The sequence below is a fragment of the Ornithorhynchus anatinus genome, chromosome 4 (assembly GCF_004115215.2).
Source record: "Ornithorhynchus anatinus isolate Pmale09 chromosome 4, mOrnAna1.pri.v4, whole genome shotgun sequence".
Classification (NCBI taxonomy): Eukaryota; Metazoa; Chordata; class Mammalia; order Monotremata; family Ornithorhynchidae; genus Ornithorhynchus; species Ornithorhynchus anatinus.
Window position 1 is genome coordinate 20,772,021 of NC_041731.1, and position 24,917 is coordinate 20,796,937.

The 24,917-nt window shown below is 49.3% G+C and overlaps 1 protein-coding gene and 1 non-coding gene across 5 annotated transcripts in view; both read left to right on the forward strand.

Moving 5' to 3' along the window:
* ZHX2 (zinc fingers and homeoboxes 2) overlaps window positions 1–24,251 on the forward strand; it is an 83,649-nt gene extending 59,398 nt beyond the window's left edge. For 2 of the 4 annotated variants that reach the window (XM_029063273.2, XM_029063275.2), the window contains one exon: window positions 12,629–15,067. In XM_029063273.2, coding sequence (XP_028919106.1) covers window positions 12,783–14,858 — 2,076 coding nt within the window. In that variant the 5' untranslated portion in view covers window positions 12,629–12,782 and the 3' untranslated portion in view covers window positions 14,859–15,067. Of the gene's footprint in view, window positions 1–10,887; window positions 11,033–12,628; window positions 15,068–22,904 lie in introns of those variants that run through there. The other 2 variants (XM_029063274.2, XM_029063272.2) reach the window with 2 other exon arrangements.
* Window positions 24,252–24,707: 456 nt separating this feature from the next.
* Window positions 24,708–24,845, forward strand: LOC114811497. Its single transcript, XR_003759195.1, has one exon. It is a non-coding gene; the product is annotated as a small nucleolar RNA SNORA7 (small nucleolar RNA).
* The last annotated feature ends 72 nt before the right edge of the window (window positions 24,846–24,917 follow it).

Consider the following 24,917-nt stretch of genomic DNA (forward strand, 5'->3'; position numbering starts at 1 on the left):
TACAGAGCACTCACTGTACTAAGCACTTAGGACAATACAACAGAATAGGTAGATGCGTTCCCTGACCACAGTGAGCTTACAGTCTAGAGGGGGAGACAGAAATGAGTAGAAGTCAGTAATTACAGATATATACATAAGTGCATTGGGGCTGGGAAGGAGGATGAATAAAAGAAAGTCAGGGTGGCTCAGATGGGAGTAGGAGAAAAGGAAAGGAGGGCTTAGTCAGGGAAGACTTCTTGGAGGAGATGAACCTTGAGTAAGGCTTTGAAGGTCGGGAGAGTAATTGTCTGTTGGATTTTAGGAGAGAGAGAGTTCCAGGCCAGAGGCAGGATGTGGGAGAGAGGGCGGTGGCCAGGTAGACCAGATGGAGGTACAGAGAGAAGGTGAGCATTAGAGGAGTGAAGTATACAGACTGGGTTGTAGTAGGAAAGCAGCAAGGTGAGATGGATGGGGCAAGGTGATTGAAAGTTTTGAAGCCAGTGGTGAGGAGGTTTTGTTGGATGCGAAGGTGGATAGGTAACCACTGGAGATTTTTAAGGAGTGGACAAACATTTTCTGTATAAAAATGATCCGGGCAGCAGAGTGAAGTGTGGACTGGAGTGGGGACAGACAGCAGGCTGGGCGAACAGCAAGGAGGCCAATAAAGTAGTCAAGGCGGGATAGGATAAGTGATTGTCTTAGCATGGTAGCAGTTTAGATGGAGAGGAAAGGGTGGATTTTACCAATGTTGTGGAAGTGGAACCGACAGGATTTGGTGACGGATTGAATATGTGGGTTGAATGAGATAGGGGAGTCAAGCATAGCACCAAGCTTACAGGCTTTTGAGACAGGAAGGATGGTGGTGCTGTCTACAGTGATGGGAAAGTCAAGGGGAGGATAGGGTTTGGGTGGGAAGGTAAGGACTTCTGCTTTGGATGCATTAAGCTTGAGGTGACAGAAAGACATCCAAGAGGAGATGGCTTGAAGGCAGGATGAAATATGAGACTCCAGAGGGAGAGAGATCAGGGCTGGAGATGTAGATTTGGATATCAACCACATAGAGGTGGTAGTCGAAGCTATGTGAGCAAATGAGTTTTCCAAGGGAGTGGGTGTAGATGGAGAATAAATGGAAATCAATGTTACTTATTGAGTGCTTACTGTGTGCAGGGCACTGGACTAAGCGTGTGGGGGAGGACAGTACAACAGAATGAGTACCCTGCCCATGACGAGCCTCCAGTCTAGAGGTCTCCAGCTTTCCAGGGTCCTGAGCCTTGCCCCTTTTCCCCATCCTCCAGCCAATTCTCACTCTCATGTCGAGGCAGATGTCAGGGCGTGGACATCCACCAAGTCATGTGACGTGGGTGCGGGATCGCCCCTCCGACGGGAACATCCCATCCACTCCCACCTCGTCCCCTCATGGTTGACTTCTCTTTAAAGACTGGTTTTGGAGCCTAAGGGAATCAGACATATTTCTCTGGAAAACATTTCAGCCAAGCTCCAGGCGGGAAGTTTTTCGAAGCTGACGTTGCCAGGAGGTTTGAGTGCCAGACCTTTCCCGGAAACGATCAAGTCCTCAAAGCTCCCCTTTGGCCTCTGATAGCCCCAGCTGGAGTGAAGGCTAACACAGCAGTTCTGATCAGCCTGCTTCCCGGGGCCTAGAATCAGTCGATGGGATTTATTGAGCCCTTACTGTGGGCAGAACACTGGACTAAGCACTTGGGAGAGAACAGTATAACAGGATTGGTAGACACCTTCCCTGCCAATTAGGAGCTTACAGCCTATAGACAGCCGGTTAATTGATGGCATTTATTGATCCTTTAGTGCAGATGCTGGCCTAAGGTCTTGGAAGCAGACAATAGAACGGAGTTGGTAGAAGCAGGTCAATCTCAGGAGAAAAAGACTGAAATGGAAACTGGGCATATAGTCCCACAGGCTACTGACAATTGTGAGCAGGGAGTGTACCTACCAACTCCGTTTTATTAGACTCCCTCAAGCGCTTAGTCTAATGCTCTGGACACTGTAAGCACTGAGTAAATACCATGGATAGATTGACTATAGACTGTCCCTCTAGACTGTAAGCTCATTGTGGGCAGGGAAAGCATCTACCATCTCTGATATATCGAACTCTCCGAAGTGCTTAGTACAATGCCCTGCACATAGTAAGCTCTCAAATGCTGTTGACTGATAAGTCCAGGACTACCACTTTATCATCATAGAGGCCTTCCCCAAATAAGCCCACTATCTTTTTCAGTGAGCACTTAGCTTGTGCCTGGCAATATTCTAAGCACTAGGATATATACAAGATAATCAAGTCGGACCCCGTTCCTGTCTCACATGGGCTCACAGTCTCCATCCTCATTTTCCAGATGAGGGAAGTGAGGCCCAGAGAGTTGACGTGCCCAAGGTCACCCATCAGACAAGTGGCTGAGACAGGATTAGAATCCAGGTCCTCTGACTCCTTTGCTCTTTCTATTAGGCCACACTGCCTCTCTTCTCATTTGTCCCCAGCTCCCTTTCCTTTCTGAATCATCTATGCACTTGGATCTGAGACCTTTGAACATTTAATATTCTCTCTACCCTCAGCCCCACAGCACTCCGGTCCATATATATAAATTATATAAATATATATTATATAATATATAAACAAGATACATTATATATCATATCTATATATTATATTATATAATATTATATATTAATTATATATAATTATTTCCGTTCATGATTGTCTCCTCCTCTAGAGCATAAAGTTGTTAAGGGCAGGAAACAACTTTGCTAGCTCTGACATACTGTACTCTCCCAAGCGCTTACTCCAGTGCTCTGCACACACAAAGTACTCAATAAATACCGATGATTGATCGATTATCTCTATGACAGGAGGGCTAGTGTGCTGATTTGGGATCCATCCAGGGGATCAAGTTAACTCCTGATCTGTGTCAAGTGCCCCCAGGAGACAGTTCTGCTTCCCTCTAGACTGTAAGTTCATTGTGGGCAGGGAATGTGTCTGTTATATTGTTATAATGTCCTCTTCCAAGTGCTTAGTACAGTTCTCTGCACACACTAAGCGCTCAATAAATATGGTTGACTGACTTACTGACTTTGCGCTGCTGAAAATGTGGTTCAGCCCAAGGATTGGACTCTGGTCGCTGATAAATAAGACAGTGATTGCATGACCTACTGGATTGAGTTTGAGCCTAGGAGTCTGACAACCTGGGTTCTAATTCCAGCTTGGCCACATGTCTTTTGGATGACCTTGGGCAAGTCAGTTCACTGCATTGGGCCTCAATTACCTCATTTATGTAATGGAGAATAAGAGTGTGAGCCCCAGTTTGTATCTAACCCAGGACTTAGAACAGTGCTTGGCAAATAGATACCACTTAACAGGTACCATTATTATTTTTATTACTGTTATTATTAAGACAAAGGGCTTAGCAGAGCCCAGCCCACCCTCCCCATACTGGATGGGGGCTTCCCTGTAGGAAGATAGAAGACCTGGGCTTTGCTTTTCACTCCCCTTGAACAGTGTGGTACAGTGGCTAGAACCCAGGCCTAAGAGTCAGAAGGAGCTGGCTTCTAATTCCAGCTCTGCCACTTGTCTGCTGGGTGTCCTTGGGAAAGTCACTTCCCTTCTCTGGGCCTCAGTTCCCTCACCTGGAAAATGGGGATGAAGACTGAGAGTGTGAGTGTCAAGTGGGACAGGGACTATATCCAACTGGATTAGCTCGTATCTTACCCAGCACTTGATGCAGTGCCAGGCACATAGTGAACACTTAACAAATGCCATTAAAAAAAAACAAACATTAAAAAAAGAAAAAGATGTCAGTCACTCAGCTGTCAGCTATTTCTGAGTCCTGGTGGGGGCAGCTAGACTCCTGCTAGAGTCGCCTCAGTATGTTTTTTTTAAATGGTATTTATTAAGCACTTATTATGTACCAGGTGCTGTTCTAAGCTCTAGGGTAGATATGAACTAATCAGGTTGGACACAGTTCATGCCCCAATGGGGCTCACAGTTCTAATCCCCAATTTACAGATGAGGGAACTGAGGCCCTGAGAAGTGAAATGACTTGCCCAAGGTCACCCAGCAGTCAAGTGGCTGAGCTGAGATTAGAACCCAGGTCCTCCATTTCCCTCCATCTTGTGGTGGCTGGCCCTCCCAGGAGCCTGACCCCTGAAGGCACAGCGCCCCTTGAAGGATCCGATATTGGCCAATTGCAACTGGTTGAATGATCTGCCAGGACTTCATCCTGTTTAGGGCTGCCATGTCTTGAGGAGCAGCGTGGCTCAGTGGAAAGAGCCCGGGCTTTGGAGTCAGAGGTCATGAGTTCGAATCCCAGCTCTGGCACTTGTCAGCTGTGTGACTGTGGGCAAGTCACTTAACTTCTCTGTGCCTCAGTTACCTCATCTGTAAAATGGGGATTAAGAGTGTGAGCCCCACGTGGGACATCCTGATTCCCCTGTGTCTACCCCAGCGCTTAGAACAGTGCTCGGCACATAGTAAGCGCTTAACAAATACCAACATTATTATTATTATGTCTTCATCTCTCCCCACAATCTTTCTCTGAGAGACGGCGTGACTGGGGTCCTGCCTCGAAGCCATCTGGGTTTGACTGTGGGTAGGGGGCTAGCCAGCCTCTTTCCTCACGGCTGCCCTCACCCTTGTCAGAAATCAGGCTGCACCGATTCCCAGATCACAGGCGTTTCATCTCCGGTCCCGCTCTCTCTTCTTCCCAGCAGGCCTCTGACACGGAAAGAGAAGAAGGGAGAAAGGAATGGATTTATTATAGCTGCCTCTCCTGCTGGGAGAAATTCACCTGGAGTCCGGCCTCTCCGGGCCGGTGCCTTTGACCCTGCCGAGAGGGGAGGGGGATCTAGGGATCGGGTGAGGGGGTCACCCTCCCCTTTGGTGTCTGTGGATGCCACAGGCCATCCGAGGAACAATTTAATTCTCTCCCTGGCTTTATTCCTGCCATGTGGAGCCCTTTTGAAGGGGCTCCTCCATCTCAGCTGAATCGCTCAGGCTCCTCTTTGCCCCTCACCCTGTCTTACTCCGCCTTCAAGATCTCAGGATTTTCATTTTTTGGTTTCTTTGGGGTTGCCCCTGAGGGACCATTCAGGAAAAAAGTCATCAGTCATTCCACGGTATTTAGTGAGTGATTGCTTCCATTCATTCATTCGAAGGTATTTATTCAGTGCTTGCTGTGTGCAGAGTACTTGACTAAGTGCTTGGGAGAGTCTAATATAACAGGGTTGGTGGACACATTCCCTGCCCACAGCAAGGTTACAGTCTAGAGTTTGCAGTCGATCAGTCAATCAGTGGTATTTATCGAGTGCCTACTGTATGCAGAGCACTGTCCTAAGCGCTTGGGGACATCCACTAGAACAAAGTTGGTAGACACATTCCCTGTCCACAATGAGCTTGCAGTTCAGAAGGACAATCTAGTCAATCATTCAATCCATGGTATCTATTGAGCGCTTCCTGTGTTTAGAGCACTGTACTAAGCACTTGAGAGAGGATAATAGAAGAGAAAAACAGAGTTGGTAGATATATTCCCTGCCCACAAGCTTATAGTCTAGAGGGGCAGTCTGTAATCAATCGATCAATCAATCAATGGTATATATTGAATGCTTACTGTGAGCAGAGCCTTGTACTAAGTGCTTGGGAGAGTTCAGTATAACACAGTTGGTGGCCATGTTCCCTGCCCACAATGAGCTTTGCAGTCTAGAGGAGGAGCTTACCATCTACAGGTTGAGTAACTCTGTAGTAGTTGCAGTCCAATGCCGGATGGAAAAGTTGAATTCTAATTAATCACTAGTATTTATCGAGCACTTACTGTGTGCAGAGCGCTGTACTAAGTTATTGGGAGAGTCCATTATAACCGAGTTGGTGGACCCATTCCCTGCCCACGATATGGCTCGTGATTTTTGCAGTAAATGTCTAAACCCAGGATCTTTTAGGCATTGTTTCTGATTTTTTCCCCCTCTCCCCAAGCTCCTTCCCCCCCCCCCCCCCCCCCCCCCCCCCCCCCGTAGCTTCTCTGTAGCTTGGATCTTTGCACAAAAGCAGTCACTAGCCTACCGGTTGCCATGGGAAGAGCCGTACCATCACTTGCAAGTCCGTCTTTTTTGTGTGCCGAAAAGAAAATAGGGCGAGCAGAATGTTTGAAAGTGTTATGAAACTGGATTGTACCACTAAATATAACCAGTCAGAAAGAAAATCAGCAGATGTGGGAAGCAGGCAGGGTGTGCCTTTGTGTCATTCTGTCCCTCGGAGGGTTTCGCGTCTATGGGCTGCTGCCAGGGAGGCCGTAGAACACCAAAAATTGGAGTTGGGTTTTTTTTCAGTTTTCTCAGTTGGACACAGAATGCTTCCTCTTAGTTTCAACTGGGGTCATTTTTGGCTTTGAATGATCTGCCAGGACTTCACCCTGATTTGGGCTGCCATGGTTTCTTCTTTTCTCTCTCTGTCTCTCGCTCTCTCCCCCCTTCTCTCCCTTTCTCCCTATCTTTTTCCCTCCCTCTCTCTCCCCCTCTCCCTGTCTTTCTCTTTCTCCCCCCTCCCTTTCTCTCTCTCTCTCTCTCTCTCTCCCGCCCTCTCCCTGTCTCTCTCTCCCTCATACACACACACACACACACACACACACTTTCCTTCTCTCCCTTTCCCCTTTTTCCCTCTCTCTCACACACACACACTTTCTCCTTTCCCTTTCTCCCTCTCTTTTTTCCCTTCTTACCTCTCTCAATCTTTCTCCTCTCCCTTTCTTTTTACCTTCTTCCCTCTCCCTCTGTTTCCCTTCCTGCTTCTCTCCCTCCTTCCCTCTTTCCCTCTCTTTCTCCTTCCCTTCCTCTGTTCCTCTCTCCCCTCCCCCATTTCAATCAGTGATAAGTTTTGAGAGCTTACTGAATGCAGAGCACTGGACTAAGCACTTGGAAGAGTCCAGTACAACAGACTAATAACTGTAGTATTTATTAAACACCTAGTCTGTGACAGGCAGTGCTGGGGTAGATACAAGAAAATGGGTTTGGGCACAGTCTCTGTCCCACATAGGGCTCCCAGTCTCAATCCCCATTTTACCGATGAGGAAACTGAGGCAGAGAGAAGTTAAATGACTGGCCCATGGTCACACAACAGACAGGTGGAGGAGCCGGGATGAGACCCAGGTCCTTCTGATGCCCAGGCCCATACTCTATTAACTAGGCCACACTATGCATTTCCTGCCCACAGGGAGCTCACAGTTTAAAAGGGGAGACAGACATGAATATAAATCAATAAATTACAGCTATGTGCATAAGTGCAGTGGGGCTGAGGGAAGGGTGAATAAAGGGAGCAAATCAGAGCCATGCAGGCATGAATGGGAGTGGATCATTGTATTCTGTCCATCTCCCTATTCCTTTCTAGAGCTACAGTAAGCGCTCAGTAAATACCATTGACTGATTGATTGACCCAATCACTGTCCCACTTGAGGCTCACAGTCTTATTCTGCATTTTACAGGTAAGGTAATGAGGCCCAAAGAGATGTGACTTGAACAAGATCACACAGCAGACAAGTGGCAGAGCTGGGATTAGAACCTAGGTCCTCTGACTTCCAAGCCTGGGCTCTTTCCACCAGGCCACACTGCTTCCTTTTTGTTGATGTCTGTGTGTTTGGGTTGGAGGGGCAGCAAGGGGTCTTGAGCCAGCAATTTCAGGCTTTTAAGTCATCTGTAACTTCCACAGAAGAGTCAGAGATTAAATCAGCCCCAAATTCTTTCTACCCCAGAGGATTGCGAGCCCCATGTGGGACATTAACTGTGTCCAACCTGATTAGTTTGTGTCTACCCCAGTGTTTAGAACAGTGCCTGATACATAGTAAGCATTTATAATTATTGTTGTTACTTTTATTATTATTGTTGTTGTTGGGAAGCGGCATCGTGGCTCAGTGGAAAGAGCCCAGGCTTTGGAGTCAGAGGTCTTGGGTTTGAATCCCGGATCTGTCACTTGTCAGCTGTGTGACTGTGGGCAAGTCACTTTACTTCTCTGTGCCTTACTTACCTCATCTGTAAAATGGGGATTAAGACTGTGAGCCCAATGTGGGACAACCTGATTCCCCTGTGTCTACCCCAGCGCTTAGAACAGTGCTCTGCACATAGTAAGCGCTTAACAAATACCAGCATTATTATAGTGGATAGAGCACGGGCCTATGAGTCAGAAGACCTGGGTTCTAATTCTGACTCTGCCACTTGCCTGCTTTGGCACCTTGGGCAAGTCACAAAGTTCTCTGGGCCTTGGTTTTTTTAACTGTAAAATGGGGATTCACTACCAGTTCTCCCTCCTACTTAAGCTGTGAGCCTCATGTGGGACAAGGGCTGCATCCAACCTGGTTGACTTGTTTCTAGAATTTAGAACGGTGTTGGACACAGCGCTTAACGAATACCAAAAACACCCCATCATTATTTTCATTATTTTCATTGAGATGAAGTAGGGTGGTGAAGAGTTGCTGTGGAAAAATACTAGTCCAAGGGAGAGAATAGAGGGTGTTGGAAGCATTGAGGATTATCTTCCTACAAAAATGTTCAGGCCATGTTTCCCCACTCTTCAAGAAGAACCTCCAGTTGTTGCCCATCCACCTCAGCATCAAACAAAAAGTCCTCACCATAGGCTTTAAAGCAGTCCATCACCTTGCCCCCTCCTACTTCACCTCGCTCCTCTCCTTCTCCAAACCAGCGTGCACACTTGGCTCCTCTAATGCCAGCCTACTCACTATGTACCTCAATCTCATCCATCTCTCCACTGACTACTCGCCCACATCCTACTTCTGGCCTTGAACACCCTCCCTCCTCATATCTGCCAGGTAATGACTCTCCCCCTCTTCAAAGTTCTATTGAAGGCACATCTCCTCCAAGGGACCTTTCCTGATTAAGCCCTCCTTTCCTTTTCTCCCTCCCCTTTCTACATTGCCCATACTTAATCCCTTTATTCACTGCTCCTCCATGCCCCCACAGTACTTGTGTCCATATCTGAAAATTATTCATTTGCATTAATATCTGTCTCCCCTCTGGACTGGAAGCTTGTTGTGGGCGTTAAACTGATCTAATGTACTGTCTCAAGCACTTAGTACAGTGCTCTATGCACAGTAAGTGCTCAGTAAATACCATTGATTGCATGAGAATTGAAGACCGCCACCTGATACCATTCTAACCTGCATCCAGAAAGCGTGAAAATCCCTTTGTCTCATTCAGCTCCATGAACTTGAGGTTAAAAGCCCATGAGAAAGGAACTGAAAAGATGATATAGGAAATTGTCTATACAATAAATCCCCTAAGTCTTCTAGTCTTTCTAAATGTTTTGATAGCTGAATTTTGACGGATTGTAAATCAGAGTAAGAACAGTTTCAACATTTGATAGCACTGTATTTATTTATTAGACATCGTAAAGTATTTTTTTTTCTTGGTTTCAGACTGTAGATTTTCCTTTCTGAAACCTGTCGCTCACTTAGCCTCGAGGCTGGCTCACGTATTGTAGAGTACCGATTATAATAATAATAGTTATTATTATTATTGTTGTTACTATTCAGCATTCCTCTAGGTAGGGGAATCACTTTACCAATCAAAACTGTAGTAAATGTATTTCAGTAAGTTTGTCCTCTTTTCCTCTTTGCTGTGCTGTTTTATGAGACCTTTATTAAAGGGGAGTGGAGCTTCTACTGGGCTACATGCACTGCAGAGACATGCCCGATGTTAGAGAGAGGGCCCCTCAATTCCAGCAGCCTCAGTTTCCCCATCACCCGCTCTCCCTCCACATTGGCCATGCTGATTGCAGACTTATTCTGCAAGAAGCCCCTTTTTAATTTTTTTAAAACGATATTTATTAAGTGCGATGTGCCAGGCACTTAATAAGCCTCAGGGTACATATATACAAGCTAATGAGGTCGGTCACAGTCTAAGGAAGCCTTAGTCAGGTAAGGCTTCTTGGAGAAGTGCCTTCAGTGAAGCTTTGAAGGAGGGGAGAGTAATTGTCGGATATGTGGAGGGAAACCAGAGGCAAGACATGGATGAGAGGTTACACAGTGGACAAGTGGAGTCGGAATTAGAACCCAGGTCCTTTCTGACTCCAAGGCCTGGGCTCTAGCCATTAAGTTATGCTGCTTCTATAGGCAGTGTAGCACCCCCAGGAGGGGTGAGTCTCAAATGGAAAGGCCAGCTTCGTCCACACACCTGGGAAGGACGTTTTTCCTCATGGCCATTTTGGAGCTGGCCATTATGACGTTCCCCACATCCTGTCAGTCAACATTTATTGGATACTTACTGCGTGCAGAGCACTGCACCAAGTGTCACTAGGCCACTCTGCTTGGCCCTTTTCACTCTACTCTGCTCCACTTCCGGATGGGAACAAGAGGTTTGATGATTGGGGACATTTTTGGTCACCTCAGCAGAAGGCTTAAGACTTTTCTTTTCCCAAAAATGGACCATGTTGTCTGATCTCTTGGACCAGGGGTAGCACTGGGGACCACCCCCCCCCGGCCCTTATGTCCATATCTGTAATTTATTTATATTTATATTAATGTCTGTCTCCCCCTCTAGACTGTTAGCTAATTTAGGGCAGGGAATGTGTCTGTTTATTGTTTTGTCCTACTCTCCCAAGTGCTAAGTGTAGTGTTCTGCATACAGTAAGTGCTTAATAAATGTGAATGAATGAATGACTGAATAACTTGGCCTCATTGTTCCCAACTGTAAAATGGGGATTCAGTGCCTGTCCTCCCTCTCCTCAGAGAGTGAGCCCCATGCAGGACAAGGACTGCATCCAGCCCGATTACCTTGTCTCTCGCCCAGCACGGTGCTGAAACAGATGCCACTGTGATCATTGTGACATCCCCCTCTCCCCTACACTGCTCTCCCACGGAGGATGTCACAAGGGCAGTGTTCCACCCTGAAGCCCCAGATACCCAGCCTGCCCCCTTGAGGGAGGAGCACCGCCATTCACAGTGGGCACCGCCAGGTCCTCCGGGTGGGAGGGTAACACATTCTTACCTCAAGACTAGTCGGGGCAAGGATGGGCCTGTGGAACAAACTAGACAAGGTAGGGGCAGAGTGGGTTGTGGCCTGGTTCTGGGGGTCAGAAGGGCCTGGGTTCTAATTCCGGCTGTGGCACTCATCTCCTAGATGACCTTGGGCAAGTGACTTTCATTCATTCAGTTGTGTTTATTGAGCGCTTACTGTATGCAGAACACTATACTCAGCGTTTGGAAAATACGATTCAGCAATAAAGACAGTCCCTGCCCACACTGGGCTTACAGTTTAGAAGGGGAAAGACAGACATCAGAACAGGTAAATGGGAATCAATATAAATAAATAGAATTGTAGATTGGTATATACGTAAGTGTTGTGGGGCAGAGAGGTGGGGGAAGAGCTAAGGGAGAGAGTCGAGGTGATGCAGAAAGGAGGGAGAGCTGATGAAAAGGGGGGCTTGGTCTGGAAAGGCCTCTTGGAGGAGGTGAGCCTTTAATAGGGCCTTGAAGGGGTGAAGAGTGCTTGTTTGGCAGATTTGAGGATGGAGGGTCAGAGATTGCAGGACCTCAGTTACCTCAACTTTAAGATGGATTGAAGACTGTGAGCCTCATGTAGGGCAGGGGCTGTGTCTGACCTTATTTGCTTGTATTCCCCCACAGCACTTATTACAATGCCTGGTACATAATGAATGCTTAACAAGTACCATAATTGTTATTATGGAGGTCTTTGGGTCAGAAGGACCTGGGTTCTAATCACAGCTCTGCCACTCATCTGCTAGGTGACCTTGGACATTTCTCTGGGCCGCAGTTACCTCATGTGGAAATTAGGGATTCAGACTGTCCAACCTGATTAACTTGTATCTATGCCAACTGCTTAATACAGTAACTGGCACATATAGCAGATACCATTAAAAAAAATCTCAAATTCTATTGTGTTATGCTTTCACAAGTGCTTAGTACAGTGCTTTGCACATAGTAAGCACTCAGTAAATCCCATCGATTGAGCGACTCATCCCATTTGTGGGAGTCGTTTGTTCCTACCTAGCGTGGCCTAGTGGTAGGAGCATGGGCTGGGGAGTCAGAGACGTGTGTTTTAATCCTGGGTCCGCCACTTGTCTGCTGTATGACCTTGGGCAAGTCACTTAACTTTTCTGGACCTCAGTTACCAAATCTGTAAAATGGGGATTAAAACTGTCGCACCATGTGGGACAACCTGATTACCTTGTATCTACCCCAGCGCTTAGAACAGCGCTTGGCACAAAGTAAGCGCTTAACAAATATCATAATTATTATTATTACCTGGTTTCCCTTCCCTCCCATCTGCTTTTTTTTTCCTAATGGCATTTGTTAAGTGCTTACTAGGTGCCAGGCACTGTACTAGACACTGGGGGAGATCCAAATTAATCAGGTTGGAGACAATCCCTGGTCCCCATGGGGCTCACAGTCTGAATCCCCATTTTCCAGATGAGGTCATTGCGGCCCAGATAAATGAAGTGACTCGCATAAGGTCGCAGTACAGACAAGTAGCTGAGTCTGGAGCAGAACCCAGGTCTTTCTGACACCCGGGCCAGGCTCTACCCACTAGGCCACACCACTCCCCCACCTCACCAGTCATCTCGGTGTGACATTGTCTCCGTCTGACGCTCATCTCCCTTAATGCCTTGCAGGTGTCACACGGCCGGATGGCAGGCAGAAACGAGGCTTAGCGTCCCCCAGGCCGACAGGACTTCCGCCTCGAGACCGGCCCGTCCGAGGGAAGGCCGGCCTGTTGAGAAGCCCCCTACTCGCCCCAAGTCACCACTCCCCAGGCCCCCTGGCGCCATGGCCAGCAAGAGGAAATCCACGACCCCGTGCATGCTCCGGGCTGTGCAGCCTGGGGTGAAGAGGGAGGCTGCAGGCACTCCGATGGCCGAACCCGGGGGAGCGGGAGGAGGAGGAGGAGGAGACGCCCCCGAGGCCAAGGCGAGGAGCGAACCCCAGCCCAAGAAGCTCCAGGGGGGCTATGAGTGCAAATACTGCCCCTACTCCACGCAGAACCTGAACGAGTTCACAGAGCACGTGGACCTGCACCACCCCAATGTGATCCTCAACCCCCTGTACGTGTGCGCTGAGTGCGACTTCACCACCAAGAAGTACGACTCCCTGTCGGACCACAACGCCCGCCACCACCCAGGGGAGACCAACTTCAAGCTCAAGCTGCTCAAGCGCAACAACCAGACGGTACTGGAACAGTCTATCGAGGCCCCTGCTGGCCGCACCGACCCTGAGAACCCTGGGCCGGGGAAGACCAGGGGAGTTCGGAGGGTGGAGGAGGAGCCAGCGGGGGGCATCCCCCGCCTCAACGGGGCAGAGCCGCTGCGGGCCCCCGCGGGCCACGTCACGCCCTCGGTCCAGCCACCCCCGAACATCCACCTGGTCCCTAAGGTGCCCGTCCCCCTGAACAGTGCCAAGTACGACTCGGCCCTGGACACCAATGCCACCATGATCGGCTCCTTCAACCGGTTCCCCTACCCGACCCAGGCGGAACTGTCATGGCTGACAGCCGCCTCCCGGCACCCTGAGGAACACATCAGGGTCTGGTTTGCCACCCAGCGGCTGAAGCACGGCATCAGCTGGTCCCCGGAGGAGGTGGAGGAGGCCCGCAAGAAGATGTTCAACGGCACCATCCCCCCGGCCCCACCCACCCTCGCTGTCCTGCCAGCCCAGATGCCCCGGCCCGGCCCGCGGACCGCCGTGCCCTGCCAGATCCTCGGCCCCGCGGGCCTGGTCCTGGCCCAGGTGGCTGACGCCCCAGCGGTCCCCTGCTCTCCTGTTGCACTGGCAGTGGCCGGGGGACCCGCCCCCGGCCAGAAGCGCCCGCCCCCAGACCCCCGGCCCGCCCTGGAGACCAAGCGGGCCCAGGCGGCGGCCCCCTCCCCCTCGGCCCCGCCTGGTGACCGGAAGAAGACCAAGGAGCAGATTGCCGCCCTCAAGGCCAGCTTCCTGGCCAGCCAGTTCCCCGCCGAGGCCGAGGTCTACCGGCTCATCGGGGTCACCGGCCTCTCGCGCAGCGAGATCAAGAAGTGGTTCAGCGATCACCGGTATCGCAGCCAGAGGGGCATTGTCCACATCACCAGCGAGTCCTTGGCCAAGGACCGTCTGGCCATCGCGGCCACCCGCCACCCCCGTGGCCGCAGGGCCGGCCTGGACACTGCCCCCCGGCACTTTGGGGAGAAGACCCCCACCCCGGGGGAGCCAGGGAGGCTTGGGGTGGAGGCCGACCCCTGGTTCTCGGAACGGAGGCAGCTGGGGGATGGCAGGGAACGGGTCTTGGCGGAATCCGGGGCCCCGAATGGTGCCCCGCGGCCCGGCCCCGCAGCCCCCTGCCCAGCCCCGCCCGAGAGTCGGGAGCAGGTCCGTCTCCTGCGGGCCACCTTCTCCCGAACCCAGTGGCCCACCCCTCAGGAATATGACCGGCTGGCTGCCCAGACGGGCCTCGTCCGGACCGAGATTGTGCGCTGGTTCAAGGAAAACCGGGGCCTGCTCAGGACCGGGACGCTCAAGTGGGTCGTCCAGCCCCGGGACGGGGCCGAGGACTGCGGCCATGAGCCCCTCCCCCCCTGGAGGGGGGCCGGGCCCCCAGCCGACAGCCCACAGAATGGGAGAGGGGAGGTCCGGCTGCGTCCCCGGGGTGATGAGGAGGAGGAGGAGGAGGAAGTGGAGGACCGGCCGGCGGCGGTCGGAGCCGAGGCAGGGGGTGGGGGCCAGGATGGCCTTGGTGGGGATGGGCACGAGGAAGCCAGCGGCGTGGACTGGGTAGAAGTGACCGTCGGGGAGGACGATGCCGTCTCAGACGGCCCGGGAGGGCTCGCCCACTCAGACCCGGAAATCTTATCTGGGGAGGCCTGCCTGGCTTAGACGAAGGTAACACGCCGGTTTGCCGCAAGGCATCTTCCTCGCTCGGCTTAGTCTCTGTAACTCGGCTTAGACATCCCAGGAGGGAAGGGGAGTGAGTTTGTGGGGTGTTGGGGCAAGGTGATCTCTCGCTCTCAAAGTCCAGGAGATTCCCATTGTCCCGTTGATCCACCCCAGGACTTCCCTTCTATAAAGACTCATCCAGCCTCTGACTCCCTTTTGAATCCTGGTCGTCAAGGGACATCCCTGGAATTCTGGTGGGGGTCCACAGAGGGAGGGAGCCCACTCGGATGATGTGTCTGGAAGGGGTGGTAGAGAAGCGTCGTTTTTCTTCTGGAAGACCTCTCGGAGAGGGGCGCTGTATCCGAGTCCATCCCGTTGCGACCGGACGCAGAGGTCTCCGCCACGGATCTGGAGGCAGGACGTGACAGCCGAACAAGGGAGTGAGAGGACCAGAGATGGGGGCGAGTAGTCAGACAGCGTCGGTGGTATTTATTGAGTGCTTACTGTGTGCAGAGCACTGTACTAAGCGCTTGGGGGAGGACAGCATATCAGAGTTGATAGGCACGTTCCCTGGCCACAGCAAGCTTACGGTCTAGAGGGATAGTCTAATCAATCGATCAGTCCATCAATGGTACTTATTGACTGCTTCCTGTGTGCAGAACACTGTACTAAGCACTTGAGAGAGTTCAATATATCAGAGTTGGATGACACATATCCTGCCCTGTGAGGCAGAAGAATGCCCCATTAGAGGTTCCCCCAAAACAGTGTGTTATTAAGACAGCAAAAGATTTCATTCTGGCCCTTTTCTCCTCCCTGAGACCCATTGAACATTTTCCAGTCCTCATCAACAAAGACCCCTTTCAACCCTCGTCTCTGCTAATCTGACCGTTCGAAAGCTGGTGAGTGTCCATGCGAGATCAGGCAGAGGATCTCCAAACGGGTGGCCAGATGGAGAGTTAGCCGAGTGTTGAGAACCGTCCAACAAGTGAGAGTCTTTTTTTCCTCTCAATTTGTCGAGAAACAGATTTCAGTTGGGTGTGTAGGCCCGTGTGTGTGTGTGTGTGTGTGTGTGTGTGTGTATGCGCTCGCGCGTGTGTATACACACGTGCCTGTGCACACACGGCATTTAGCAGTTCTTTTTCATGGAAAAAAAAAAGGCCCTTCTTCCAGCCTGTTTAAATACAGACAGGAGGGAAATATAAAAGGTGCCCAGATGCCTTCCAGAGTAGCAGCATGGGTCAGTGGTTAGAGCATGGGCCTAGGAGTCAGAAGGATCTGGGTTCTAATCCCAGCTACGCCACCTGTCTGCTATATGACTTGGGCAAATCATTTCACTTCTCTGAGGGTCAGCTCATCTGTAAAATTAGGGATAAGTGTGAGCCTTGTGAAACAGGACCTGTGTCCAACTTGATTAGCTTGTATCTATCCTAGTGCTTAGAACAGTGCTTGGCACATAGCATTTAACAAGTTCTTTTCCGGAGCTTGTCTTTGCTCACTGGTTCTGCCCAGGTGAAGCTCAAATCCCTGTAGCTGCCAGCATTGGAAGTCTGGCTGGTGCCCCAGGGCCGGTCTGGATGGAAAGTGAGGGAACTGGGACAGACTGGTAAGTCTGTGCCCAAGAACTGGCCAAAGAGAAAGGGTGTCACGGAGGCTCAGAGACGCCCAGCCGGTCGGCCCCTCCACATATCTCGGCTGAGCAGGTCATCAAAGCCACACATCCACTGACCTGGGCAGCAGGACTGCCCAGCCCTCACATCAGTCAGTCATCTTTCTTGAGCACTTAGCACATGCAGAGCACTGTACTAAGCACTTGGGAGAGTACAGTGCGGCACAGTTGGTAGACACATTCCCAGCCCAAAAGGAGTTTACAGTCTAGATGTGTGGTGATACATAATCAGTAACTCCAAATTGTCCTCACTCTCTTGAGTAAAGTGGCTTCAGGGGTTCTTGGCCCACAACTGGCTTGAAAGAGACGGTAAAGGCTGACCAACGTAATGACCTGCTCCAAAATGGCCAGTTCACATCCCCTCCCTGGGGCCGTGTGGCCAAGCACGTTGGACTTGGGCTACTTGGGCCCCCTTAGTTGCTACTTGATCCTTTACCACATTTCTCAATGCTTGTAGTAGCTCTGTTCCTCCTTACCCAGCCTGCCCTGTCTATTGACAGTTTTTTTTTTGGTTTTTTTAATGGTATTTGTTAAGCACTTTCTATGTGCCAGGCACTTTACTAAGCCGTGGGATAGATACATGCTAATCAGATTGGGTGCAGTCCCTGACCCACTGGGGACTCATGGTCTTAATCCCCATTTTACAAATGAGGTAATGGAGGCACAGAAAAGAGAAATGTCTTGACCAAGTTTATCCAGAAGGCAAGTGGAGGAGCTGCAAAAAGAACCCAGGTCTTTTTTTTGATGTTATCTGTTATGCCCTTATTATGTGCCAGGCTCTGTACTAAGCGCTGAGGTAGGTACAAACGTGAGATTGGACACAATCCCTGTCATATAGGGGGCTCTCAGTCTTAATCCCCATTTTCCAAATGAGGTGATGGAGGCTTGCCCAAGGTTACATAGCAGGCAAGTAGAGGATCCAGGATTAGAACCCAGGTCTTTTTTATTGTATCAAGCACTTAGTATGCCCCAGGCACTGTTCTAAGCACTGGAGTAACCCCAAATGGGGCTCACTGTCTTAATCCCCATTTTACAGATGAGGTAATGGGTGCCCGAAGAGAAGTGACCTGCCCAAGGTCATGAAACCAGGATTAGAACCCACGTTCTTCAGACTCCCAGGCCCATGCTCAATCCCATAGGCCGTGCTTCTCTACAGTTGAGGAAACTGAATCAGGCTGGGCCAGAGAGTCATTGACTGGCCTTGGGATCTTCCTTAGGCCTGGGTGACTGAGACTTCCCCAATTCTGGAATTAAGTGACCCCCATTGCTTCTCCCCAGAGTTCTGGCCCTCCAGTAGGATGGAACCATCCAGGGGGAAATTGGACATTTGCCTGGTGTCAGTCACTTGTATTTATTTAGTGATTTCTGTGTGTGGAGCACTATGCTAAGCACTTGGGGGAGTAGAGTATAACAATATAACAAACACACTCCATACCACAACAAGCTAACAGTCTAGAGGATAATAATGTTGGTATTTGTTAAGCGCTTACTATGTGCAGAGCACTGTTCTAAGCACTGGGGTAGACATAGGGGAATCAGGTTGTCCCACATGGGGCTCACAGTCTTAATCCCCATTTTACAGATGAGGTAACTGAGGCCCAGAGAAGTTAAGTGACTTGCCCACAGTCACACAGCTGACAAGTGGCAGAGCTGGGATTCGAACTCATGACCTCTGACTCCAAAGCCCGTGCTCTTTCCACTGAGCCACTCTGCTTCCCAATAATAATAATAATGTTGGTATTTGTTAAGCGCTTACTATGTGCCGAGCACTGTTCTAAGCGCTGGGGTAGACATAGGGGAATCGGGTTGTCCCACGTGGGGCTCACAGTCTTAATCCCCATTTTACAGATGAGGGAACTGAGGCACAGAGAAGTGAAGTGACTTGCCCACAGTCACACAGCCAAGTGGCAGAGCTGGGATTCGAACTCATGAGCCCTGACTCCAAAGCCCGTGCTCTTTCCTCTGAGCCACGTTGCTTCTCTTTGGCAGTGCTAGTACAGTGCTCAGCACAAAATAAGCAATAAATACCACAATTATTGTTATTGTAATATACTTGGACAGTGACACCTGAGTGAACAACCTGCCAACAGCCACCAAGCCCCTTCCACATCCCTTTCCTTATGTTCCTCTAGGAATTTTTTTTTTACACTAAGACTTAATTCAGAGACTTCTGCCACCACTAGCCTAAAATCCAGAGAAATATTGTTCAGAATCTTCCCCCAGAGGTAAATGATTCAGCGGATCATGATCCAGAAAGAAAGCCTAGTTCTCTTTAAAAAAACAAAACAAAAAAAGATACCTAATGCTCCATGTTTTGAATTGGCCTTTTTCCTGCTGGTTAGAGAGATAATGAGGTTGGTCTGCGTGAAGTAGCAGGGGACTGTGGGCGGGTGGCAGGGAGGGAAAGGGGGTGTGGTATTTTCCCGGTCTGGAAGAGCCCACAAGTCCAGTCCAGCTTTGGCTCATCGTGGGAGGTGGTGGAAGAAAAAGGAGGGTCATGGAGCCTCTTACACCATCGTGGACTTCAACGCTTCAGAGCACGTGCATTGGAGAGAATCAGTCACAAATGTGAGACACCAGAGATATGCCAGAGCACTGTTTATTTTGTGGTATATGTGAAGCGCTTAGTATGTGTCAAGCACTGTACTAAGCCCTGGGTAGATAGAGGTTTATCAGGTTGGACACAGCTCCTCTCCAACTTGGGGCTCTCAGTCTTAATTAGGAGGAAGAGCAGGTATTGAATCCCTGGCGGGGAATATGTCAATTTATTGTACTTTCCCAAGGTCTTTGTTCTACCAAGCTCTGCACATGGTAAACACTCGGTGAATATGATTGACTGACCAACTGACATTTTGCGGATGAGAGGTCTGAGGAGAAGTGAAGTGATTTGCCCCTGGTCACACACAGCAGACGAGTGGCGGAGCCTGAATTAGAACCCAGGTCTTTTGACTCCCAGGCCTGGGTTCTTTCCTCTAGGCCACGCTGCTTCTCACTGGTCGGGCTGGTCCAGAAGGGATGACCCTGGTTCTTTCTGTACAGAATGGTCAGGTCACATCACTGGTCCTTGGGGTGGGGAGAGGGGGTGTATGGCTACAATGCAGAGTCCTTTATCCCCAGTGGCTCTAACTAATTTAACCATCAGCCTTGAGCCGGCAGGCACATTCCGATAGCCACTGTCTAGAAGCAGTTGTGGCCTGGCAGCTGGAGCCCGGGCCTGAGAGTCAGAGGGACCTCGGTTCTAATACCAGCTTCACCATTCATCTGCTGGCTGACCTTGGGCAAGTCACTTCACTGGGCTTTCGTCCCATGGTGATGAAGACAGTGAGCCCCACGTGGGATGTGGACTGTCTCCAACCTGATGAGCTCATATACCATAAAGCAAAAAAAAAAATTGCCTTTTTTTTAAAAAAAAAAAAATCATCATTTTGCCTCTTCTTGGGATCAAAGGCAGGCCCTGGGAGCCGTGAGGTAGGGTGGCAACACTTTCCTCTTCAAGCATGGTGGCAAACTCCGAGTGGAGCTTGACAGGAAAATGGAAGACACGGGTGGATCAGGGAGGTAGTGGACTCACATGGGACAGGAAAGTGGAGGTTCTGCACAAGCACGTAATATACATGGGCAGGAAGAAGGCAAGAAAATGCCCAGTGGGATGCTGAGTTGAAAACAGACACACACGAGGCTAAGGAGGCAGACCAAAAGGGCCTTCTGGACTTGACGGGGAAGTTAGAGCAGGTGGGATTTCAGCCCACCCATTTGTCATGTTCCAGAAAAAGAAATCGCGGCAAGACAGCACAAGGAGCTTATCCTAATAGTAAAACAGATTGTGTAGGTGAAGACAATTCCTGTTGCTCTAAAGGCAAGCTCTATCCTCAGCGACATAGAGGCCGAAAGCGCAGTCTGTTATAGTCTGGAGTGGGCGGGGGGTTCTTTCGCGTTACTTGTGGTCTCTGTCAGGTGTTGATATTTCAAATCTTGCAGTCCTCTGGCATCGGAGTCTTCAGGTGGACAGTGCATAATTCCTGTTCTTGGTTCTCTTGATTAGCTTTTCACAGGCAGGAGGACCAGGCAAGGGGGCTCTTGTGAGGTTAAGTTTGTCTTTGTCTCTTGCCGTCGAGGTTAAATTACAGCACACAAAATGGAGGATTCCAAAGAGCTAAAATGGAGTTGCCTGGTCTTGGGTCAGCTTCCACACATTCATTCAGTCAGTCATATTTATGAAGCTCTTACAGTGTGTAGAGCAGTGTACTAAGTGCTTAGGAGCTTACAGTGTAGTAGGGGAGACAGACATAATAGAAAGGAATAAATGGCAGGTGTGTACATAAATGCTGCTGGACTGGGAGAGGGAATGAATAATGGGAGCAAGTTAGGGTGACAGAAGGGAGAGAAGAGAATTTGCTCCCTTTATTCAACCACCCTCAGCCCCACAGCATTTATGTATATATCTGTAATTGCTTAATTTATATTAGTGTCTGTCTCCCCCTGAGGACTGTAAGTTCGTTGTGGGCAGTGAGTATGTCTGTTATATAGTTGTGTTGTACTCTCCCAAGTGCTTAGTACAGTGCCTTGCACTTAGCACTCAATTAATATGATTGATTACCACTGCAACAGAGTTGGTAGACATGATCTCTGCCCACAAGGGGCTTCCAGTCAGAGGTACAGAGAGATTAATCATTCCCAGCTAGACCTCCTTCACACCGCATGTTCTGCTTCTGCCCAGGGAGGACTGACTACTTGTACATTTGTCAGAGATAGACTTTAAACTCCTTGTGGGCAGGAAACTTCGCTATATTGCGCTCTCCCCGGTACTTGGTACAGTACTCTGCACACTGTAAGCACTCAGTAAATACCACTGATTAATAAAGAACTTGTCTACCAACTCTATTGTACTCTCACAAGCGCTCAGTACAGTGCCCTGCACATAGCACTCTAGACTGTAAGCTTGTTGTGGGCAGGAAACATGTCTACCAAACTCTATTTTGTACTTTTCCCCAGCCATTGGTACAGTGCTCTGCACACTTGAAAGGACTCAGTAAAGACCATAGATTGATTGATAAGGAACTTGTCTACCAAGTCTGTTATATGCTCACAAGCGCTTAGTACAGTGCCCTGCACACAGTAAGCACTTAATAAATACCATTGATCGATAGGGAATGTGTCTACTGACTGTCGGACTCTCAAGTGGGCAGGACCTGGGTTCTAATGCCGACTTCACTTGTCAGCTGTATGACCTAGGGCAAGTACAGTCCTCGGCACACAGTTAAGCTATCAATAAATACCATTGATTGGTGGATTGATAAACTTGGATTGCCCAGCAATGATATTGGCCTTTCCCAACCATCCCTTCCCATGGCCAAAGAAGTTGGCCTTCATAGGTATTCGCCCAAGCTCTTAGTACAGTGCTCTGTACACAGTACACTCTCAGTAAATACCATTGGTTGCCTGATTATTAATGTCTGTTTCCCCTTCCAGACTCTCAGCTGTTTGTGAGCAGGGAACGTATCTACCAACTCTTTTATATTGTGCTCCCCCAAGCGCTTAGTCCAGTGCTCTGCATACAGTAAGCGCTCAGAAAATGCCATTGATGGATTGATTGATTACCAGGATTACCAATCACCCAAGCCCAATGTTGAACAGGAGACAACGACAATAATAACGATGAATCTAGTAATAAAATGTAATATTTTCAGTGGTATTTGTTAAGCAGTTACACTAGGCTAAAATTGGATCAGAATAATTAGATGAGACATAGCTCTTGCCCCACAGGGATTTCACAGTTGAAGGGAGAGAGAAAATGGGCATATCCATATATCCAGTCTCATGGTACAGGTGAGGAAACTGAGGCCCACAGAAATGACGAAATGTGCTCAGTGTCTCACAGTAGGCAAGTGGTGGAGCTGGGATAGATTATCAATCGATCATTGGAGTCCTTGTTTGGAAACACTTTCCACTCTTGGCCCCTAAGGCGGGAGTTTAGAAACGCCTTCTAGAGGAGCCTCGAAAAGAGGCCTTTGTTCGGTATAGCAAACTCCTGCCATGGGAGCCTGACTTGGTGGCAGACATAGGCCTTGCTGACTAACTCTTTCCCCAAGAGAAGCAGCTTGGCCCAGTGGATAGAGTCCAGGGCCTGGGCATGGGAGTTCTAATCCCGGCTCCCCCACCTATCTGCTGTGTGACCCTGAGCAAGTCACTTCACTTTTCTGGCCTTCAGTTCCTTCATCTGCAACATGGAGATGAAGACTGTGAGCCCCAAGTGGGGCAGGAATTGTGTCCAACCCGATTAACCTGTACCTACCCCAGCGCTTAGTACAGTGCTGGGCCCATAGTAAGCACTAAGCAAATGCCATTTTATTTTTAAAATGATTTGTTGTTTCTCTTTTTAGGAAACCAGTCTGCCCTGCTGTCCTGAACACTGAGGAGGAAATCCGTCTTTGAAGATAGGATGGAATCGACATTTCCCTTCTTTGGGACGAGATCACCGGTGGTGGGTTGATCAGCAAACGCAGAAGCTCTGCGGAAGCAATCTATCAGTCGGCTCTCATGGAGCTCCGGATGAGTCGTTCATAGTGCCAAAGTCCAACTACTGCATAATCTGAAAGGGTCTTGTAAATAAAGAGGTCTCGCGCTCCCTCCGCCCCTGCCCTACCAGAACCGATTTATACAGCGTGGGAGATCTATTACCTGTTACTTTTCGATTGTATGCCATTGCGAGGTATCTGGAGATTTCGTTCTCTTTTCTTTCTCTCCCCATTCCCCCCCTCCTTTTTTTTTTGGTTTGGTAGCATTAGTCACCACACTATATCAACTTTTGCTTTCAACAACAGTTTAGGGTTTTGTTTCTTTGTTGTTGGTTTTTTTTTTCCCCCCAAACTTGGTGCACCGAGACGTAAACCCAGGTTTCGTCCGAGAGATTGTTTACAAACGGCAACTACCAGCGCAACCCAGCTGCGCATGATGGAGTACAGTTTCTATGCCGCTGGAGGCAGATTCCCACTTCGAACCTGCTAGATCTCACTGTCAGTTGGTCGGTCATATTTATCGAGGGCTTACTGTGTGCAGAGCACTGTACTAAGCGCTTGGGAGAGGACAGTACAGCAGAGGTGGTATACATGTTCCCTGCCCACAAGGAGCCGCGTGGCCTAGGGGTTGGAGCCCGTGCCTGGGAATCAGGAGGAACTCAATCGTATTTTTTGAACGCTTACTGTGTGCATTGCACTGGACTAAGCGCTTGGGAGAGGACAATAGAGGAATAGACAGCAGCAAGACGGGGAGACAGTTATGACTGTACTGTGGGACTTCACAGAGCTCCATGGCATATTTCTGTCGTCTTTTAAGCACCTCTTGGAGGGCTGAGGGAGCTGACTTTATTTCGCTCGATTCTGTTTGAAGTGAAATTCCTTTCTGCTTTACACGGTACAGATTTGTGATTTCTAGATCTTCCCAGCTGGAGGGCGACAGCGACAAAATATATGTCAGCCTCGCCTCTGAATTTCTAGGTCGATTTGAGATCCTGGAAGTGCACTTTTCAAAAAACCCTAAACTGTTTTTTTGCGGGGAAGACATATCTGATGTAAATGTGGCAATGCAGATTGTTATGTTTGCAGATTATATCCCTCTTTCAAAACACTGCACAAATATAATGCTAGGGAGTTTGGATAAAAAAACTTTTTTAACTCGTTGCTCATTTGTTGTAACTCAATAAAAAAAGATGAATCATTTTTGTAACCTTTTCCTCTGCTGCCGGTTCATTATTGCTCCACCTTGTGGTGAAGTCTAAATGCCCCTCCAGTATTCCCGCCATCTCAAAGCCTGGCACCACCTCTTGTCCACTGTATGACTTTGGGCAAGTCACTTCATTTCTCTGAGCCTCAGTTTCCTCATCTGTAAGAAGGAGACGACGACTATGAGCCCCACGTGGGACATGGACTGTCCCCAACCTGATTAATTTGTATCTGCTCCAGTGCTTAGTACAATGCCTGTCAATCAGTCGATCAGTGGTACTGATTGTTTACTATGTGCAGAGCACTCTACTAAGTGCTTGAGAGAGTCCAATGCAATAGAATTAGCAAACACATTCCTGCCCACAAAGCTGACAGTCTAAAGGGGGAGTTTAAACTGGGAGACAAACATTAATATGAATAATTTACTATGTATAATTTAAAGATATATACCTAAGCGCTCCCGGTTTCCCCTCAGGATCGCACCTGGAGAGTTTCCTTTACTCTACCAGTCTTGGCTACGGGAGGGAGAGTCAAGCAGAGGCCTACCTATTCCATTCCTAGCTTGGGCAGTGGCTAGGGAGTGGAAGGCAATCTGCAACAAGTCAAAACTCACCTGTGCTGGGCAGCAGCAGCACAAGAGAGAGTTGAGGATGGAGACTTAAGTTTACTGCGTGG